This window comes from Coenobita brevimanus, chromosome 39 (genome assembly GCF_032717465.1).
Source record: "Coenobita brevimanus isolate Jiangsu-jjx chromosome 39, ASM3271746v2, whole genome shotgun sequence".
Taxonomy (NCBI): Eukaryota; Metazoa; Arthropoda; class Malacostraca; order Decapoda; family Coenobitidae; genus Coenobita; species Coenobita brevimanus.
In genome coordinates this window covers 14090323-14112213 of record NC_136992.1, presented here as the reverse complement: position 1 = coordinate 14112213, position 21891 = coordinate 14090323, and the positions used below count along the sequence as shown (strand labels likewise).

At 42.0% G+C, this 21891-nt stretch overlaps 1 protein-coding gene across 1 annotated transcript; it reads left to right on the top strand.

Annotated features, from left to right (window-relative positions):
• Positions 1 to 469: 469 nt before the first annotated feature.
• Positions 470 to 21399, top strand: mRpL53 (mitochondrial ribosomal protein L53). Its single transcript, XM_080270150.1, has 3 exons — positions 470 to 621; positions 8737 to 8849; positions 21067 to 21399. The coding sequence occupies exons 1-3, from the start codon at positions 470 to 472 to the stop codon at positions 21216 to 21218; spliced, it is 417 nt and encodes a 138-aa protein (XP_080126276.1). The 3' UTR covers positions 21219 to 21399.
• The last annotated feature ends 492 nt before the right edge of the window (positions 21400 to 21891 follow it).

Below are 21891 nucleotides of genomic sequence, written 5' to 3'. Positions count from 1 at the left end.
TTCTTTTCCTCAATCCCGGGGTAGTACTTTACGCTACTCTAAAAATACAATGTGTTGCGTTCGAAACACAATTGCCCATAACCATGCATGTACTGCATCACCTGAGGCTTTATTTTGGCAAAGATAGAACTTTTATTTACCTGGCTGCGTTGTGAACAATATTCATTTTAACAGTTTTATCATAACATTGACCTAGAAAATGTTTTGGTTGTGAAATATTTTAAGTACAACGTCGAGGGTTAGAACACGACACTGACGACAACAATGATGCCAGATCAGTGTAATGCAACTGGACCGGCCAGTATCGTAATATAAAGTTTGGAGTATACCATTTGAGGGCTTGAGTTAACAGAAAGGGATAGATTTTAATTTGTAAAAGTATCGTAAACAGTTAAAAAATGTGGCTTTATTTTTCTGATATATATGTTGGGGTACATAATGAGGTGGCTCTACTGTAAGATCGATCAATATGGCACTGCCTTACACTCGTAGTGGCACCTTTACTCGTAGTGCTGGAATCTTCTCGGCACTCGCGAAACAGGCTAAACTTATTAACCTAAAGCCTGTGAAAAAGATAGAGTTTTTCTTCGATCCTTTCAGGGAGGATGCGCTGGTCGTGAGGTAAGATGCCCGTGTACTGGGTAATTTCAGTTCTAGGGTAACGTGAGTACCAGTTTAGTTTATTTGTAACATCAGAGTTCAGCTGAAGTTGATATATCTTTGTTTTACCTGCTTCTTTTTTGGGGTTTACCTATGAGTTAATCTGCTGCTTTTTTCGAAATTTGTCTTCAAACAGATTTTAGAATTAACGTTAAGAGGGTCATTAAGGTGCTGTTATATTATTATTATTATTTGCCAAATGGGCATGGCCTCTCCATATTTTCTGTTGAATCTTTACAGGTTACATGTCATTAGGGTCTCACTAATCTGAATGACAAAGGACACTGAATAATGAATGACAATGGTAAAAATTACAGCTGCTCCCTACTGTCATTTGTCATTTAGATTTGTCTGGCCTGGAAACTGACTGACATTAATATTACATAGAATGAAACTGATATTACCTGGCATTCCAGTGTAAACCTGTTGACATCCCATTGCATCTTTGGGAAACTGACTGACATTATTATCACATGGAATGACAGTGATATTGTCATTCCAGTGTGATATTATTGTCATTCAGTTCCTAAAGATGCAGTGAGGTGTCAATAGGGGGTGTACACTAGAAGGACAGGTAATATATATATATATATTTTTTTAATAACAGAACGGAGGAAGGAAAAACAAATGAGTAAACAAAAAAATAATCCATACACCAGATTACTGATGTCCTCTGTTCATAAAATATCTGTAACAGTTAGACTTCAACAGCTGTAGGTTGAAATTTGGAGGGAAACAACTCTGGGGTAGCAAGTTCCAGAGAGATGCAGTTCGGGGAATGAAAGAATTCTGATAGGCAGAAGTTCTGCAGTATGGCTGAGTGACATTCCAGTCATGAGCGCTACCAGATGCCCGTGTAGCACGAGGGAAGGCATGGAGAGGTGGCATCATGGACGCAACTTCGTCTGAGCATTTGCCAAAAAAATATCTGTAAAATAATGCAAGGGAGGCAACATTCCTTCTTACTTGCAGGGGAGGTAGTTTATATGTAATGGCAGGGTTGTTAATGATTCTAACAGCTTTGTTCTAAATTTTGTCTAGTTGTCTTAATGCAACCTCTCCACAACCATTCCACAAGGGTGAGCAATATTCAAGCTGAAAGCGCACATGACTCAAATTATAGCTAACTGCTCGTCGGCGAAGAAGTTACAGACTCTGTACAATAATCCAAGTTTCTTTGAGGCGGTTTTAGCAAGTGATCTGACATGAGAGGTCCAGCTGAGGGCACTGTTAAGTGAGACACCAAGATTTTCAATACTTTTGGAGATGGGAATATTAGTAGCACTGAAGGTAATGTACGAATCTGGCAATATCTGTCTATTAGTAAACTGTATATATTTAGTTTTACTAGCATTAAAAGGGACAAGGTTGTTTTGTCCCCATTCACTGATTGTAGATAGATCTTGATTTATGGAGATGGCTATACTGAGTTGAGAGATGGAGATATTAGACTTTGTAAATGGATGTCTGAGTGTGAATGAACCATGTAGTGTTGAGTCATCTGCATATGAGTGAATGGGATTGTGGGTGACAGATAAGAGATCATTAATATGAAGCAGAAATAGGGTTGGCGCCAGAACTGATCCCTGCGGCACGCCGGCGTTTATTGAGTGGAAATTGGAATATACATCATCTGCTTTTACTCTTATTTTCCTGTCACTAAGATATGAAGAAATCAAAGGAACAAAAGACGTTAGTCCACAGCAAGGGAGTTCGGACAGCAGGGAACAGCGCCACACTCTGTCGAAAGCTTCAGAGACATCAAGAGCTACTGCATGAGTCCCCCCAAAAAGATCAATTGATTGATGAATGGTATGAGTCAAGAGACTGAGTATGTCAATGGTGGATCTCTCGTGGCAAAAACCACACTGTCTATCACTAATTAAGTTGTTGGATTCAAAATGTTTAACAATGTGCTTATTAATTAAAGTTTCAAATACCTCACCAAGAGAAGATGTGACAGCTATTGGTCTGTAATTGGAGGGGTCAGACGAACTTCCCATTCTGTTGCTTAATGTGGAAGGAGGTGTCAACAGAGGGTATACACTGGAATGACAGGAAATATGTCATTCCATGTGATATTAATGTCATTCGGTTTCCTAAGATGCAATGAGGTGTCGATACCGGGCCTGACTAATCTGAATGATGAATGGCAGTAGGGAGCGACTATTATTTACATTTACCGTTGCCATTTGTCATTTGGTGTCATTCATCATTCAGATTAGTCTGACCCATGTTATTCCTGGATTACCACAGCTACTGGGGATTTTTATAAACGTACCTCTGAAAGCTATAAATGAGGATTTAGAATGCGTAAGTATTCCGCCCACCTCTGCCAGTAGCTAGCTGTATAAAATGTTTGTAACACGCATTGTTTAGTTTGAAAGCTGACTGTTAAATGCAAGTGATGTTAGGTTGGATTAGGTTTGGCTGGGTTAGGCTAAGTTTGGTTAAATCATTAAATTTCCTATTGCTTTGACACGGGAGATTGTTTGTTAAGATATACTGTAGGTGTTATCGCCGCGCCCTTTTAGTAAAGAATTATCAGATATTTTACTAATGGTTTTGACGTGAACAAATGTCAGCAAGAGCAATATGTTTGGTATTTATGAAGATTAGGCCTACCGGTAGTTGTACAGTCATATTTACGGATGTTACACAAAGCAATCCTACTTGACCTAAGCCAACCAAGAAATCCACATACCAGTACTGGTACCGTAGTTACCTTTGTGTGTGTGTGTGTGTGTCCTTTGCCAAGGTTAGGACTGAAGGGTGGCAAAGTTAGGACCAGATTCTCTTGTGCTTCTGACTATAGCTACTCATTTTTTTTTTTTTTTATTGAGGTGAAGATGCACTTGACAGGTTGGTGATGACTGGCAGAATGCAACCTGGCCAAATAACATCGTATTTCAAATAATTACCAGTAATGTGAATCGAAACACTGACAAACCCAAATACAAAGATGCTGTGTGGACATGTTGTATTGAGCCAGTCATCACCAACCTGTCAAGTGCATCTTCACCTCAGTATTTAAAAAAAAAAAAAAAAAAAAAAAAAAAAAAGCAGTATATGATACAGTCTTGCAGCATGTAACATACTTAAGTCGCTGCACCTGAACTCCATATTTAGTTGTACAGTAAGTTGGACATACAGTAAGACCTCGCTATAACAGACTAATTGGGGCCCAAACTATTCTGAAAAATGCGAAATTCCGATAAAAGTGATATCCGGACTTTTTCCGATACCGGTATATATCAGACATTGGTCCTGATCGCACAAATGGTTTTTAAACTTTTAACTACCATTGCTGTATTGTAGTGTGTTATAACTTCACTACAATAATCAAATGGTATAATATATATACTATACCTGTATAATAATAATATAAAAGAGCGTTGTGGAGTGGATGTGGATGTGATTGGAAGCGTTAAGAGGACCACACTGAGGTGGTTTGGCCATGTGGAGAGGATGGAAGGTAAGAGACTGATGAGGAGAGTGTATGTGAGTAAGGTGGAGGGAGGGGGAGGCCGAGGATGAGATGGAGGGATGGAGTGGAGAGGTATATGAGAGAGGAGGGTGTGTGTTGGGAGCAGGGCAGTGAAATGGCGGGGGATGAGGCGATGTGGAGGCGATTTGTTTGTGGCCACCCCGTATGGGATTAAGGCATCTGGCAATAGATAGAGGTAGAATAATACTGTGCTGTACACTGATAAACATGTTTTTGATTTACCTTATTCTGGTGAACATAGCTGAAGTGGTCAGGCAGTCCTGACTGCTTCTGACTTTATCGGACTTTTTCCAATACAGTAATATAGGAATTTAGTCCGGTAGCTCCTTGATTCTGATAAAAGCAAATTCCGGTCCATTGAAGTCTATTTTATCAAGGTTTTACTGTATAATGGTGCTTGTGTTTGTGTTTTGTCAGCATGTTAACGTGGCTCCTGTTGGTGCCACCACAAAGTGGTGCTCGAGATATATTCATGGTTAGGGTTGAATTACACAGTTCAAGGTTAGGATAAGCATAGTCTGTATAGGGTAATGCCAGAATTGTTATATTTCTCACACTACTCAGATTTGGTCTGTTAACATCGTCAGAGAAGATGATGCAGTGTTATAAGACTTACTAGTTTCATGAAAAATCAGAACATTATCAGAATAATTAATCGCTTCAGAATCCAGATGGGGGATGTGGAAGATGTGTGCAAGATATTCACAGAAGAAATCTGTCCAGCATGTGAGGTGGTGTGTGGGGTGAAGAGAGGATGAAAGGGGGTGCAAGGAACAGCATGGTGGAATGAAGAGGTGAGACAGGCTGTGGCACAAAAGAAGAAATCATATAGTGTGTGGATGAGAAACAGGAGTGTGGAGGAAGTTGAGAGACAGAAGAGAGAGTTATATGTAGAGAGGAAGAGAGAGGTGAAAAGATTAGCAACAGGGCTCTTATTGGGCAAGCCACAGCTCGCAAATGCGAGTATTTTTTCCCTTCAGTGAACAAATTTTACATGCAAGTCACCTTTTGGTGAGGAGAAAATACATCTACTTCAAAACCCAGTAAACTACAAAATAAGTACATCTCACTTAAATGAACAAGAAAGCATGTTGTGATCATTTATTAAGCCTTTCCTTGTCGCCACTGTGAATGTTTAAAACCTCATTATGTGATTCTAATCATCACAATGTGTAAATAATTAAATATATTTATTGCTCATAAAATATTTTGCCTCGTAGTTAGTTTGGCAACTAAAAACTTATTTGGCTCATAAATCTGAAACCTTAGGAGCCAATTGGCTTGCAACCATCGGCAGTCAGCAAGAGCCCTGTAGTAAGAGAGAGAAAGAAGAGAGTGGATGAGGAATTTGAGTGTAAAGTGGAGGGAATATAAGAAAATGTTCTGGAAAGAGGTAAAGAGAGTTAAACAGGGTGTTAAAGAAGTTAGTCGGGGAGTGAAAGATAAAAATGGTACAATTTATAGATTACTAGTGGAGAAGGGAGAAATGTGAACAGATTGAGAGAAGACTTTAAGGAATTGTTGAACCTAAAGATTGAAAGTAATGTGAGTATAAGTGGCTGGAGAATGGCTGGAAGAAAGAGGGATGTGAGAAGAGAGGAAGAAATCAGTAGGATGGAAGTTGTGGAAGCAGTGAAGAAAGTCAAAATGGGGAAAGCCCCTGGATTTGATGGAGTGTGTGGTGAAATGCTGAAGCATGGGGAAGAGATAGTAGTAGAATGGATGTGGAAGATGTGCAGATTGGCCTGGGAGGAAGGTAAAGTCTGGAGGATAGGAAGTCAGGTATAGTTAATCCCCTGTACAATGGAAAAGGGGAAAAAGAAGTGTGTGGTACGGTAATCATAGGAGCTTTGGTCGTCTTAGTGTAATAGGAAAAGTATATGGCAGGATACTTATCAACAGAGTTATGGAAAAAACAGAGGAATTAATTGGAGAAGAACAGGGCAGTTTTAGGAAGGGAAGAGATTGTGTGGATCAGATATTCATTCATAGGTCTTTAGTGGAAAAGTTTCTAGAGAAGGAAAAGAAGTTGTGTGTGGCCTCCATGGATTTGGAAAAAGTGTGTGACAGGGTGGATAGAAAAGGATTGTGGAAGGTATTAAGAATATACAGTATGGAGTAAATGGGAAGTTGTTGAATGCCGTGAAGAGTATGTATGAGGGTGCTAAGACTGCAGTGCGTGTAAACAGTGAACTGAGTCAATTTTTGTATTTGAAGATTGGATTTAAACAGGACTGTGTCATGTCTCCATGGCTGTTCAGTCTGTATATGGATGGGGTTATAAAAGAGATACAAGGTAGGGCAGTGGATTTTGGAGTGGCCCTAATGAGAGAGGGCAGCGTGCAGAAACTCCTTGTACTGTTGTTTGCAGATGATTCTGTGTTGCTAAGTGAAGATGAAGGGGAGCTGCAAGGCCTGGTAAATGAGTTTGGGAGAGTGTGTAAGAAACGGAATAAAGGTGAATGTAGGGAAGAGTAAAGTTATGGTCTTAATTATGTTAATACTGTACAGTATTGTATATTGGACTGGTTTTGGAGAGCAAGAGACTGACGAGGAGAGTGTATGTGAGTGAGGTGGAGGGGGGGAGCGGGAAGGGGAGGCCAGCTCATTACAGTATGGTACACCACTGACAAGGAGCCAACACATGGTGGCACTGAACATCTTGGAAGGAGTGGCTGTGATGTCCACCTGGGAACCAAAGCTCCTTATATTTCCCTGTGCCTTGCCATTGGAAGAACCCTGGTCTGATTCTGGTGAGATGCTGTCTACCACGAAGGAGCACCAGATCCCTACACGGTTTGTCCAACCTATCATGCATGATATTATTTCACCCCAACATTGCCTCATATGCATATGATTTCACCATAACACACCACATTGCAGACACAGTCTGTGCACTTCAATAGGACTAGGCTGCCTCCAGCACTGCAGACTTGGGTTGAGGACAACAGGCTGACATTTGCCTAAGCCAAATCCACCACCACACTCATCACCAGCAATAAACATAAACACAGGGACCTCTCCCCCCCCCCACATCACACCTAACAATATATGTGTGCCATAAGCTCCCTCCTCTAAGATCACTGGAACAACATAGGTATGACACCAGACTCACCTTCAAGGATCATGGACGAGACATTCGGAGGCAGTGCACCCCCAGTCTCAGTGCAGTCAGGGCAACTACAGGGCCAAACTTTGGACAACAAAAAGAAACGCTTTCCTTATTCGGCAAACAATGCATTAGACCAGTGATGTCCTGTGCCTCCCTGGCATAGGCCACCATCCAATCTGATACTCACTGCAAAACCTTGCATATCATGCAGAACAACACCCTTTGCATTAAAAGTGGCTGGATCAAAACCACTCCCACAGCATACTTATACTGTACTCTGAAAATTAAAGCCCTCCCTGTCAGAGACTACCTTGATGTGAGGGGCACACAATTCCATGCAGAAGCCTGTGCCAGTACACAACACCTGTCATTACATGACACACGCAACACACATAGGCACATAAAACAATCACCACGCAAACATTTAATTATCAAATCCTCTACAGTGGTATCCCACCTACATACTGTCTTCACACACAGGACAGTGCAACACCTCAATCACAACGCCATAGGCTACTACAAGTCCCCCCTCTTCTGACATCCACCCATGGGGGGTCTTCTTAAACAGAGATGAACAAATTCACCTAGCTAGGCTTAGAACAAGACATTGGCCAGCCCCCTCAGCTACCAGCTTAAATAAGAGTTGGGTGGAATCACAGATGATGTGCCAGCTTGTAGAATAGGCTCACACAATATAACAATGGAGCTTGCACATCACACACCATACTAAGGCAGACATAACATAAACAATGTAGAGAACCAGTGGGGCAACCCAGTAGGGGTGATTGCTTACCTGTGGTTGGCAGGTCTGCTCAGTCAGATAGACCAGGGTTGAGCAACAACAACAGTAACAGCAGCTGCACTTGTAGCACAATTACAGAAGCAGTTGTTTGCCAGTGGTTGACAGGTCTGCTCAGCCAGATAGACTGGGATTAAATAACAACAATAACAACAGCAGTTACCTGTATGTTGATTATATGATTACCACCCAGTGTAGTAAACAATTCCCAGGGTTTCAAGAAACTGTTTGGTTATGTCTTATTGTAGAGTCATGTAAAGTTTGCTTTACTTTCAGCAAGTGGATGGTGAGCACCCTCACTTTCAATAGCACAGGCTACATCATATCTGGGCTTTCCGTTGGGGAGTAAAGGAAGTCAGGCAGCATATTATTCAACATTGGGAGAAGAATTAGTTGTGATTGGTTTAATGGGGATTGTTTCTAACCCTATCACTATGCATGGTATCTCTAAAGTTAACTACTGTATAAGTGTCTATATTTAGTAAAAATAAACTTGAAAATAAAAGTCATCAGATTCATGAGATTACTGGTAATCAAACAAGGATAGGTACAAACCAGGTCTGTAGTTCCTTTTTTTTTTTTTTTTTTTTTTTTTTTTTTTTAAGCACACAGGTTAAAGACACTGTGTAACTGTGAACTTTGTGTTATTCTCCACAGGCAAACCCTGAACTACTTCTATGTAGACCGAGTTCGGGAAACAAACCCAAAGTGTATTCTAAAGACCCACATCCTGTGCAACAGAAGGGATCCTACAATTGAGGTTAATTTGGGTGAGTCATTCATACACTTTTACATTTTAAAAAGTTGCTGCTAATAATCAAACTTATTGGACTCTTACACAAAGTACAGTAATCTCCTTTTCCTGTGTTTAGGTTCTTTATTAATTCTGGTTGCGGTTCCTCTGCCAAGGCTTTTTTGGAGATTCATGAGGACAGGCATACACAAACTATTGCCAATGCATTCCACAGCAGGCTAGGAATTAAGATTCCTTTTTGTGCTCTGTACTCACAGTCGCCACTTTATTATTATACATATACACAGGCTGCTGTCCTCATTATATTGATGGGATGTGTTTGGAAAAACCAATCGTTGAGCTGGGGGTAGGGGGGTTTGTCAAGAATACTACCCCAGTATCCTTGCTTGTCGTAAAAGGCGACTAAAAGGGTTGGCGGAGGGTTAGTGCCCCTCCCCGGAAAACAACTAACTAAAAAAACAAACAATAAGCCTCGGACAAGGACTGACCAAACGTTGACGACCAAGGACCGGACAAAGGACATTGCAATTGGAACGTGGAATGTAAGGGGAGCAAATGATGAGGTGAAAGAGAGAGAGATTGTCCAGGTGCTTGAGGATGCGAAAGTGGATGTATGTGGAATAACTGAAACAAAATGGAGAGGAGAAAGTGTGAGAGAATGGGAGTATGGATGGGGTATATGTGCAGGAGTAGGTGAGAATGAGAGGGCAAAGGAAGGAGTATGTATAGTTGTGAGTAAAAGATGGAAGAGGAGCATAAGACAGTATGGATCAGTTGGATCAAGGATTGTGTGGGTAAAGTTGAAAGTTGGAATACAAATGTGGGCGATTGTGTGTGTGTATGCGCCAACGCAAGATCGTGCTAGAAGAGTGAGAGAAGAGTTCTGGACAAATGTAGAAGTGTGCATGGAAAAGTTTGGAAGGAATGATAGAGTGTTTTCGATTGGTGATATGAATGGTAAAGTTGGGAATGTGAAGGTGGATGGAATAGTTGGTGAGTGGGGTGTGCCTGCTGAGATAGATGAGAATGGGAGTGCGTTAGTGGACATTTGTGCTGGGAGGGGGTTGGTGATAGCCATTACCCTCTTCAGGCATAAAATGATCCACAGGTATACATGGCGAGTGATGAGAAGGGTGGGTGGTGAACTGAATGAAAGGAAGGCAATGATTGATTATGTGTGTGTGGATGAAAGGATGCGAAGATGTTTAAAGGATGCAAGAGTGTATAGAGGTTGGGGGAGTGGACTTTCTGACCACTACTTGGTGGTGGCCAGAATTAGAATGCAAGTAAGATGGAGGAATAGAAGAAGGGAAAGATGAGAGGAAGGAGTAGTTGCAAGGAGAGTGGAAAGGTTACAAGAGGATGAGAAAAAGGCAGAGTATAAGAGAGAAGTGGAGGAACGATTGGGCAAATATGAGTTGGAGCAGATGGGGGACGTGGAAGGTGTGTGTAGAATATTTACAGAAGAAATATGTGCAGCATGTGATGTGGTGTGTGGAAGGAAGAGAAGACGGAGGGGGGTGCAAGGAACAGCGTGGTGGACTGAAGAGGTGAAACGGGCTGTGGCACAAAAGAAGAAAGCATACAATGAATGGATGAGAAATAGGGGCGTGGAAGAAGTTAAGAGGCGGAAGAGAGAGTTATATGTAGAAAGAAAGAGAGAGGTGAAAAGATTAGTAAGAGAGAGTAAGAAGAGAGTGGATGAGGAATTTGGAAGGAATTTGAGTGTAAAGTGGAGGGACTGTAAGAAAATGTTCTGGAAAGAGGTGAAAAGAGTAAGACAGGGTGCAAGTGAAGTTAGCAGGGGAGTGAAAGATAAAAATGGTAGATTACTAGTGGAGAAGGGAGAAAAAATGAGCAGATGGAGAGAACACTTTAAGGAATTGTTGAACGTGGAGGATGGAAGTAATGCGAGTATAAGTGGCTGGGGAATGGCTGGAAGAAGGAGGGAGGTGAGAACACAGGAAGAAATCAGTAGGATAGAAGTTGTGGAAGCAATGAAGAAAGTTAAATCAGGGAAAGCCCCAGGAATTGATGAAGTGTGTGGTGAAATGCTGAAGCATGGGGGAGAGATAGTAGTAGAATGGATGTGGAAGATGTGCAGATTGGCCTGGGAGGAAGGTAGAGTCCCAGAGGATTGGAAGTCAGGTATAATTATTCCCTTGTACAAAGGAAAAGGGGAAAAAGAAGTGTGTGGTAATCATAGGGGCATTTGTCTTCTTAGTATAATGGGAAAAGTGTATGGTAGGATACTTATTGACGGAGTTAGAGAAAGAACAGAGAAATTAGTTGGAGAAGAACAGGGAGGCTTTAGGAAGGGAAGAGGTTGTGTAGATCAGATATTCATTCTCAGATCTTTAGTGGAAAAGTTTCTAGAGAAGGGAAAGAAGTTGTATGCGGCTTTCATGGATTTGGAGAAAGCATATGACAGGGTGGATAGACTAGGATTGTGGAAAGTGTTAAGAATATATGGAATAGATGGGAAGTTGTTGAATGCTGTGAAGAGTATGTACGATGGTGCGAAGGCTGCAGTGCGTGTGGATGGTGAACTAAGTGAATTTTTCTCTTTGAAAGTTGGGTTGAAACAGGGATGTGTCATGTCTCCATGGTTGTTCAATCTGTACATGGATGGGGTAATAAAAGAGGTACAAGGTAGGGTAGTGGATGTTGGAGTGGCCCTGGTGAGAGAGGATAGTGTTTGGAAACTCCCTGTACTGTTGTTTGCAGATGATACCGTGTTGTTGAGTGAAGACGAAGGGGAGCTGCAAGGCTTGGTGGATGAGTTTGAGAGAGTGTGCAAGAAACGGAATCTAAAGGTGAATGTAGGGAAGAGTAAAGTGATGGTCTTTGAGAGAGGTGAAGTCAGTGAATGTACAGCGAGGTTGGATGGTGAGGAATTGGAAAATGTGAGTACGTTTAAGTACTTGGGTAGTGTGATGAGTAAGGATGGAGGTTTTGAGGGTGAAGTGCTTGAAAGGGTACAGCAGGGAAGAAAGGTTGCTGGTTCTTTGAAAGCAGTGATAAGAAACAGGGAAGTGAGCATGGAAGTGAAAAAGTTACTACATGACAGTATTGTGATACCAACTCTAACGTACGGAAGTGAAGCTTGGACGTTGTTGGAAGGACACAAGTCAAGAGTGAGAGCCGTGGAAATGAGTTATTTAAGAGGAGCCTGTGGAGTCACATGGAGAGACAGGCTGACGAATGAGGATATAAAGGAGAGTTGTGGTGTGGATGTGGATGTGATAGGAAGCGTTATGAGGAACACACTGAGGTGGTTTGGCCATGTGGAGAGGATGGAGGGTCAAAGACTGACGAAGAGAGTGTATGTGAGTGAGGTGGAGGGGGAAAGAGGGAGGGGGAGGCCGAGGATTAGATGGAGAGATGGGGTGGAGAGGTATATGAGAGAGGGGGGTGTGAGTTGGGAGCAGGGGAGTGAAATGGCGGGGGACAGGGAGACTTGGAGGCGATTTGTTTGTGGCCACCCCAAACGGGATTGAGGCGTCTGGCAATAGATAGATAGATAACATAGAAAGTATAGGGATGCCCTGGAGAGCCTTGGGATCTCCCCCTCCCAACCAAGTCCAAAACCCACCCAAATGAATCCAAAAACAAGTTCCTAGTTCACCTAAACCCTAAAATAGCTTTAAAACAAGCTTAACTAAGCCTAAAAGCAGTTTATAACTCACCTAAACCCAAAAATAAAATATGAAAATCATCGGATGTCTGGGAATAATCAAACTTAGTAAACTGTACCCCACAATGACAGTGTTCACCCCACCTGTGACTAAAATACATTAACCTAAGTCTAAAAGCAGTTTATATATCAACCTAAACACAAAATTGAAATATAAATATCATCCAAATCAGTACAAAGAAAATTAAAACCCATTGTTAAACCGGGGTTTGGCCATCGTTAGGCAGAGTATGGTGGTAGTTCTACCCCCATCGCTAAGCTGGGGTATCGCATCTAGAGGTATTGTATCTCAGGGTATACCTTTACTGGTATGTATTATACGTGTCAGGTGGGGTTGGTGGAGGATTAGTTCCCCTCCCTGTAAAACAATTAACTCTAAGGCGTTGGCCACCCCGTTTGGGATACATGGCGTCTGGCAATGAATGAATGAATGATATTATACTGTACAAGTATATATATATACAGTAATCCCCGTAATATCCGGACACCCAATTTCCGGACATCCCCATTTACCGGGCATTTTCGTCCCGGGATCCAGTATTCCCAAAATGGGCCAAAAACCGCAAAAAATTTGAAAACAATCTGACTTTTTTCCCACCCTTAATTTGAAATTGCCACCTGGCGCCAAACAGCTGTTACACCATGGTCCCTTCACCCCTTCCTTCCTCCCCCTTCCCCTGTCAGGGTTGCCATTTGGTATTTTTCATTACCAAATGTGGGCCAATTTGGTAATGAAAAATTCAGTTGGTAATGACTCAGAATAATACAATACCAAACGGATTTTTCACATGTATGAGGATACACAGGATGGAGATGGTGGATTGGCTGCTCTCTCTGATTAATTTGGTAGCCTATATAGCGTGATAATAATCAACATGCTGTTAATTATAAGAAGAGTGATTACATGTACAGTATTTCCACTTGTGTATATAATTAGTGAAGAATAGATGCTAGCTTTACTAATTTGGTAATGAAAGTTAAAAATGGTAATGAATTCCTGTAAGCCAAGAAACCATTTACAACGCTGGGTGGTAACCATATAATCAAACAATACGTGCTCCCTACATGTCAACAAGTGGGTTGGTGGAGGGTTAGTACTTAGTGCCCCTTCCCGTAAAACAAATAACTCAAAGTCAAATGGCCACCCCTTACGGGATTATGGCGTCTGGCAGTAGATAGATAGAAAATTGAGGAGTTTGGTAATGTGGCCTTTGCGATCTGGCAACTCTGTTACCCGGCCATCATCAACAGTCACAGCCTGACTACGATCGAGAGCAGATGCTTATAGCAATGCAAGCCACAGGTGCTCGTTTTTTTTTTTTTTTTTTTAATAAACAGTGAATAAACTGCTTCGCCACTAGAACACACGGGAATTTACAGTGTTGTGCAGTGTTAAGAAATTAGAATTTAGAGTGCAGAGGATTAACTGTGGACTGCAAACTAGAATTTAGAGTGCAAAGGATTAACTGTGGACTGCAAACTAGAATTTAGAGTGCAAAGGATTAACTGTGGACTGCAAACTAGAATTTAGAGTGCAAAGGATTAACTGTGGACTGCAAACTGGCAGTTCAAACCAGTCCAGGAGCCAGGGACTTGTTGTAAGTACCCAGAATGTTTAATATTGTATAAACTCACCTCTAAAACCTCATTTTATGGTTCCTTTGCATTTATTTCAGTCCTTTATGTCCCTTATTGGTGTGATTTGGGTCTTAAATAGGTGCAATGCATGTCCAGAGGGAGTTGTATTGGTGTTTTTCTGAGTTAGGGTCCATAATTACAAGTCCAGAAGGCTGGGGCCCAATATCCGGACAGGACCACTTTCCAGACGTGCCTTTGCCTCTATTACATCGGATATTGGGGGGATTACTGTATATATATATATATATATATATATATACTGGTATATATATGCAGTATATATATATATATATATACTGGTATATATACACCAGTATATATATGCAGTATATATATATATATATATATATATATATATATATACTGGTATATATATGCAGTATATATATATATATATCTCCATCCATCCATCCATCCATCATCCAATCCTACATTACCCCATGAGGAGCATAGGAGCCCGGGGCTAGGCAGTTGGTCCTGACATTTAAGATGAGAGTGACCAGCCTCACTCATCCCTGAGTGGCATTACATGAGCAATCAACCCCAACCATCCCTTGGATATAAACCTTCACCGGCTCAATCCGATTGGAGTGCAGTACAGTAATTACCCACTAAACCACCAGGCGCCAAAATTTGGTTATATGGTTACCACCCAGCTTAGTAAATGGTTTCCTGGTGTTCAGGAAACCATTTGACTTGCTTGTCACTCAGTGTAGAGTCACCCACAGGCAGAAGGAAGAGGAAAGAATGAAGGAAAGAAAGACAGAAGTTGGAGTGTAAAGTCACCCGTAGGCAGAAGGACAAGGAAAGAATGAAGGAACAAAAGACAGAAGATGATGGAAGGAAAGAAGGATGGAGGAGAGGAAAGGGCAGACACCCAACAGCAGCACTACATCGAGTGAGTGGATGGTGAGCGCCACTCGATGTAGTGCTGCTGTTGCGTTTCTGCCCCTTCCTCTCCTCCATCCTCTCTCCTTCCATCCTCTTCTGTCTTTCTTTCCTTCATTCTTTCCTTGTTCTTCTGCCTACTGGTGACTTTACACTCCCACTTCTGTCTTTCTTTCCTTCATTCTTTCCTCTTCCTTCTGCCTGTGGGTGACTGTACACTGAGTGACAAGCCAAATGGTTTCCTGAACACCAGGAAACCATTTACTATGCTGGGTGGTAACCATATAGTGTAACCAAATTTTGGTGCCTGGTGGTTTAGTGGGTAATTATTACAGTGGGGCACCAATTTTCATGCCTAATTGGGTCCAAAAATAATGCGCGAAAGTGGAATTAGTGAAAATTGGGGCATTGCCTTTATGGCAAAAAGGCTAATTGGTTCCCGGTTATCCTAAAGTAACATCAGATTTTCATTTTCACTTGCAATACAGTACATCAAATCACTATTGTACATTGCATTGTGAGATACAAACAATAAAAACTGTACAGTACACATTATATGAGGAGAAACATACCACAGAGACCAGGTTGAGGTGTTTAATGGATGTTGGGGGTAAGTATCCGAGGCGCGTGGCGGGCTTATTTAGCCACGCCAGACGTATTGGCGCCACCTCTTGCTGCCTCGCTACCACTCTCTCTCTCTGCACTGTCGATTCTGGGATGTTAAATATACGGCAGATTTCACTGTTTTTTGCGCCCTTGTCCATGTGCTCAACTATCTTCCTTTTCATTTCATTATTATACTGCCGTTTCTTCACTCCAACGCGATACTCTGTTTTAGCCTTGGCCTTTCCTCCCGACTTTGAATGTCCCGGCCACTTTTTATCACCACCACTGCCTCCCGGCCCTCCCCCCACACCACCAGGCTCTCCCCCCACACCACCAGGCCCTTTCCCCACACTACCAGGTATAGTAGAGGCCATTGAACCGTGAGAATCCAACACAATGGAGCTAGCACGCTCGTACACAATGTCGGGAATGGGTGGACAGAGTGTTGACATGACATCATTCAAGATGGCGGTGGGTTGTGGGCGGGCGGTGCAGGAAATTCAAAGTTCAAAATATTGTCCCAAACCCAAAATTTGTGCACGAAAATCGATTTTTTTCAAGCGAAAGTGGAAGTTAGGGAATATTTGGTGCATGCCGCGAAAGTGGATTCCGCGAATCCTGCTGTAGTGAAAGTTGGTGCACTACTGTACACTCTAATTGGATTGAGCTGGTGAAGGTTTATATCCAAGGGATGGTTGGGGTTGATAGCTCATGTATTGCCACTCAGGGATGAGTGAGGCTGGTCACTCTCATCTTAAATGTCGGGACCAACCGCCGAGCCCCTGGCTCCTACGCTCCTCATGGGGCAATGTAGGATTGGATGATTGTTCAGAAAGTATCTGACCTTATGTTCCAAAAAAGTATATACCGTAGCTAACCTGTTGAGCTAGGACACTAATCCCCCTCAAAGTAGGCCCGTTATGTCTTGGCACATGTAACCCATCAATCTTTCCACTGCTTGAAACATTTTTCAGAGTCAGTTTTCGGTGTTTCCTGCATGTGTTTCATCATATTCGTCATGATCTCCTCTCTCGTCTCAAATCTGGAACCTTTCAGCGGAGTTTTGAGCTTGAGGAATAACCAAAAGTCGCACGGTGCCGTGTCTGGTGAGTAGGGAGCCTGCCAGACCTGCTGGATGTTGTGCGTGGCCAAAAATTCCTGAATCAGTTAAGAAGAATAGGCAGGGGCATTGGCATGATGCAGTTTCCAACTTGCTGATTTCCAGAAGTCTGGTCTCTTCTGCTGAACTGCCTAATGAAGATGACAGGTAATGTCGAGGTAGTAGTGTTTGTTGAGAGTCTGACCTTCTGGTGCGTATTCATGATGCACAACACCACGGTACTGTATTTAAAAAACTGTCAACATACATTTCACTGTGCTGCAGACCTGTCGTGCATTCATTGGCCGAGGCGACCCTGCGTGCTTCCACTGAGATGACTGTGCTTTGGTTTCTGGGTAATACTCGTACACCCAAGTCTCATCTTCAGTGATAACAGTCTTCAGAAAGCTGGGATTGTAATTTGCACACTCCAGCATTTCTTGAGCAACATTCAACTGAGAGGAGATCATGACGAAGCATTTCTTGAGCAACGTTCAACTGAGAGGAGATCATGATGAATGGAACAAGGCACCTGCAGGATTTGGAACAGTATTTGGATTATGGGAATTACACACACACACACACACACACACACACACACACACACACACACACACACACATACACACACACACACACACACACACACCTTGGGATATTATAGCATGTCCTGTGAAAAGTAGCATTGTAAGTACAGTACAGTACTGTGAACCCGTGGTTATTATGCATAAGTATGCATAATTGGTACCAAACATGGTGTGTGATAATGGAATTGCACAGTAGCAAAAGCACAGAACTTATGGGATTTATCCTAATTGGTACCAGCCATTCCAAGTGCATGCCCAAATTTTATCTTGTATGACAGTATGTGGAATGCAAATAGGGATTGCTTAGGTAGGAATGCTAAGAGGTGTGTGGTGTGGCAAGAGTATCAACAAAAAAGAAGGGTACGGCATGGTGGGATGAGGAGGTTAAGAGAGCGGTGGAGGAAAAGAGGAAGAAGTGGCTAAAGTGGTTACAGGATAGGGGTTCTGTTGAAATAAGAACTGAGTATATCGAGAGCAAGAAGGACGTAAGGAGACTAGTGAAGAGGAAAAAGGAGGAGGTAAATGATGATCTAGGAAGAAAAATGACTGCGAACTACTCTGAAAATAGGAAGTTATTCTGGAAAGAGGTGCGGAAATGTAGCGGTGAAAGCGGAAAGAAATGTGATAGTGTGAAGGATGCAGGTGGTAGCTTACTAACCCATGGAGATGAAGTAAGGACCAGATGGAAAGAATATTTTGAAAGCCTGATGAATGGGAACAGAGAGAGCAGAGCGGCTGTAAACGTGATTGATTTTGGGGGTGTGCAGAGAAGGAATGCAGTGCCGGGAGACGTGACACTCGCACAGGTGAAGCATGCAGTGCAATGGCTGAAAAATGGGAAAGCAGCTGGGGTTGATGAGGTGTATGCAGAGATGCTTAAGTGTAGTGGAGAGAGTGGAATGGAGTGCTTGTTGGAGTGGCAGAGGATGTGTGGATCAAGTATTTGCAATGGGACAGATAGCAGAGAAGGCTTGTGAGAAGGACCATAAGGTGTTTATGGTATTCATGGATCTGGAAAAAGCATACGACAAAGTAGACAGAGAGGGATTGTGGAAGGTTTTGCGGATGTATGGTGTAGATGGTAAGCTGCTGGGTGCTGTCAAGAGTTTTTAAGATGGTAGCGAAGCATGTGTAAGGATTAATGGGCATCTAAGTAAATGGTTCACGGTCGGTGTGGGCGTGTGACAAAGTTGTGTGATATCCCCATGGTTGTTCAATTTATATATGGATGGGGTGATGAGAGAAGTAAAAATACGAGTAATGGAGAGAGGGATGGCGTTGGTAATGAATGGTGATAGATGGAATATCTCATATTTGTCGTATGCTGATGATGCAGTACTACTTGGTAATACTGCATAAGAACTTGGTAGGCTAGTGCAGAGTTTTACTGATGTCTGTGAGTGTCGTGCCTTGAGAGTAAATGTAGAGAAGAGTAAAGTGATGGTTATTGAGAGAGAAGATGACTCCCAGCGTGATGTCACAGTGAATGGAGAGAGACTGGAATTGGTGAGAGAGTTCAAATACTTGGGTACAGTGATAGAAACGAGAGGAAAATGGGCAAAAGAAGTTGAAAGTAGAGTGACACAAGGAACAAAGTAGCTGGTGCAGTGAAGGCCTTGATAAGAAACAGAGGCTTGAGTGTTGCAGCTGCATGAGGCTTACATGAGGGAGTGTTATTGCCAACTCTAACATATGGGTGTGAGACTATGGTGTGGCATGAAAATGAAAAGTCAAGAGTAAGAGCAGTGGAGATGGGACTGCTGAGGAATGTATGTGGGGTACAGAGGGTGGATAGGATACGAAATAATGTGATTTGTGAAAGGTGTGGAGTAAGGAAGTTGGTGGACACCAGAATTGAAGAGAGTGTCCTGACATGGTATGGTCATGTGGAAAGAATGGATGCCAATAGAGTGGTGAAAAAGGTATACCTGAGCAAATCTGAAGGAGGGAGGAGGAAGTGAGGTAGGCCAAGGAGAAGGTGGAGAGATATGGTGGATGAGTGCTTGAGGAAGAGAGGTTTAGAAGTCGGTTAGGGTAGGGAACTAACAAGAGATCGGGCTGGCTGGATGAATGTTGTGAGGTGAAGTGCATGATCAGGGATTTTGGCACCCCTTGTGAGCATGGCAGCGTTCACATTGACTCATTCGGATATGTTTGTGTGAAGCTGCAGAATGTGGTGAATGTTTTTGGCGTATCTGGTAGAGCCAGGATTCCGGGGGCTTGAATGATGAGTGAATGGATGTGTGGCCTGTTTGGATTGGGCAAGTTTGTGCTGTCTGGACATTGCTACTCCTCACCCTGCCTGTGGGTGGGAAAGGAGCTCCAGATGATGATGATGATGATGATGATGATGACAGTATTTAGACCCACTAAATAACTAAATACTCATGCATATACATACCAGTACATACTGTTATGGTAAGTGTCAGAAACCCATATAGGCATGCTTATATTAATAGAAAGTGATGAAAAGAGCGCCATAAAGAAACACATACCACGGAGAGATCTGAGATGGAGTTGAGGGAAGAGGTTCCAGGACCAGGAGATAGATAGTTAGTGGTCTTCATCATTTGTGATTTAACTCCTCAAGTATGGCCTCATCTTTGAATCCCTGAAAGCCATCAGAGACCATAGACACTGCACCATCATTGTCAGCAGGAACCAACCCAGGTGTTTGGTAACAATGTTTTTTTTAGCTGAAAAATGTCCTTTAACAGTAGGGGTGCAGATTTTCATCTTGCAGTGATAACAAAAACTTCTATAACCAAATGCATTATAAAGAGATCACTGTAGTCTGGAGAGATGTATATCAAAGGTATGGAAGATAAAAATGGGTGAATAGAGGGGAAAGAAGTGGTTAGTAGTTGATGCTGGGACAGGGCAGAATGAGTAGATAACTCACTGCTGTTTAATGGAAGCAGTACTTGTGCTGGGAACATTAAAAGAACTCATTATGTTGTAATGTATGGAGTTACAATAAGTCCCTGTTACAAGTTGCTCTTTTTTGTTGGTTTGGTTATTATGGTGAGTCCTAAGTAAGGTATGGATAAATTCTGTTATGCACTCTGATGCAATTCTTATCACAAAAATTCTTCTTTAATAGACATAGGAATATGATTTGAGTAAAAAATTATCATCCAGAGATGTACAGTAAGGTGAGTTGCATCATGAAAAATACCACTCAAATATGCATATGGATGTGATTTGCATCATAAAAACTACCTCCAGAAGTTGTGTTCAGATGCATATCATAGATCCTGGGGGAAACAATTTTGAATGAAAGAAGTCACTCAACTGCCAGTCAGCTCTAGTCCAATCAGAAGAGCATTATGCACAGACTCACTTGCCCAGAAACTTATGGATGTGCATAAAAGGGTTAGTGTTCCTTTACCGGTTTCTCCTGGTGCCGGAGAGGAATGCCTTCATGTATTGGCTCCAATATAAGTGGGTGGCTCCGCTGCCTAATTATACTGATGTTTCTCATTTCCTATCCCATCCTCAAATGGAAGATGTTGGACTGCAAAAGAGCAATTTCAGCCTGCAGTCCACTAGGTTCTTGTTTAGATGAGCTTGGGATTGCAGCTGCTACAGGACTATTACCACTTTCACTTAATTTACAGTACCAGTCGTATGAAAACAATAGCAATTTTTGGGAAACATCTGAATGATAAGGACTGCTTCTTTTGCCAGAACATTCAGCATTGTGCTTTTCTTTCAGCTGATGGTAAAACTGTGTCGTTCCACACCAAGAATCTTCAAACACTTGACATCCTACAGAAATACAATGAGTTGGTGAGCAGTCTGGCAAAGACGGAGGACAAAGTAGCAGAAACAGCCAGGCCAAAACTAAAGTCTCAGAAGAGGAGGTAGAACATATTTATTACACTTCACTCAATTGTATTTGTGGTGTTCTGTTATGTAAATAGTCATTAATTGTAAGAAAAGCTGTAAAAAGTGTTACGGCTTCTTGGTATTCAGAAAAGGGCCAAGATTTAATCAATACCAGTGTGAAAAATAGTTTTAAAAATTCCATCTTTTTTATATTAAGGAAAGAGCCAAAATAAGATCTCAGAATGGCGACTCAGGGTCAGCGCAAGTATGAAGCAACAATGAGCATTGTCAACAAGGTGTATGACAGTGTTCCTGCCTTTACCGATGTCTTTGATGAAGAGACGTGGTATATCTTTGCAGCATGTTTTACTCTAGCAACCATATTGGTGACTGTTATCGCATCCAGATTTATCACTCTAAAACCAGTTGAATGATAACGGATTTGGTTACATTAGTATTACTGGACATTTTCATGATGCCAGTATGTTGTTTGTTATACAAGGAGTCTCTACGTGTTGAAATTGTGATGCAACATATATATACTGATTCATCCAGCATGGAGTTGACTTTCTAATATTACTCTTGCAGTCTCTGGGCAGTTTTATTCAGCTTAGGGTACACTTTTCAAACTGGGGAAGTTAAGATTTAGCATAATCAAACCTCTTTAGTACCAAAAGCCTTTCCTAAGTTGAATGGAATTGTTTGGTGACAT

What these genes read in the sequence shown, in the direction of transcription:
- mRpL53 (XM_080270150.1), top strand. Translation starts at nt 470, where the DNA reads ATGGCACTGCCTTACACTCGTAGTGGCACCTTTACTCGTAGTGCTGGA. An exon ending in GAGGATGCGCTGGTCGTGAG is followed by an intron (nt 622 to 8,736) that starts GTAAGATGCCCG and finishes TATTCTCCACAG; the next exon opens with GCAAACCCTGAACTACTTCT. An exon ending in TACAATTGAGGTTAATTTGG is followed by an intron (nt 8,850 to 21,066) that starts GTGAGTCATTCA and finishes CTTTTCTTTCAG; the next exon opens with CTGATGGTAAAACTGTGTCG.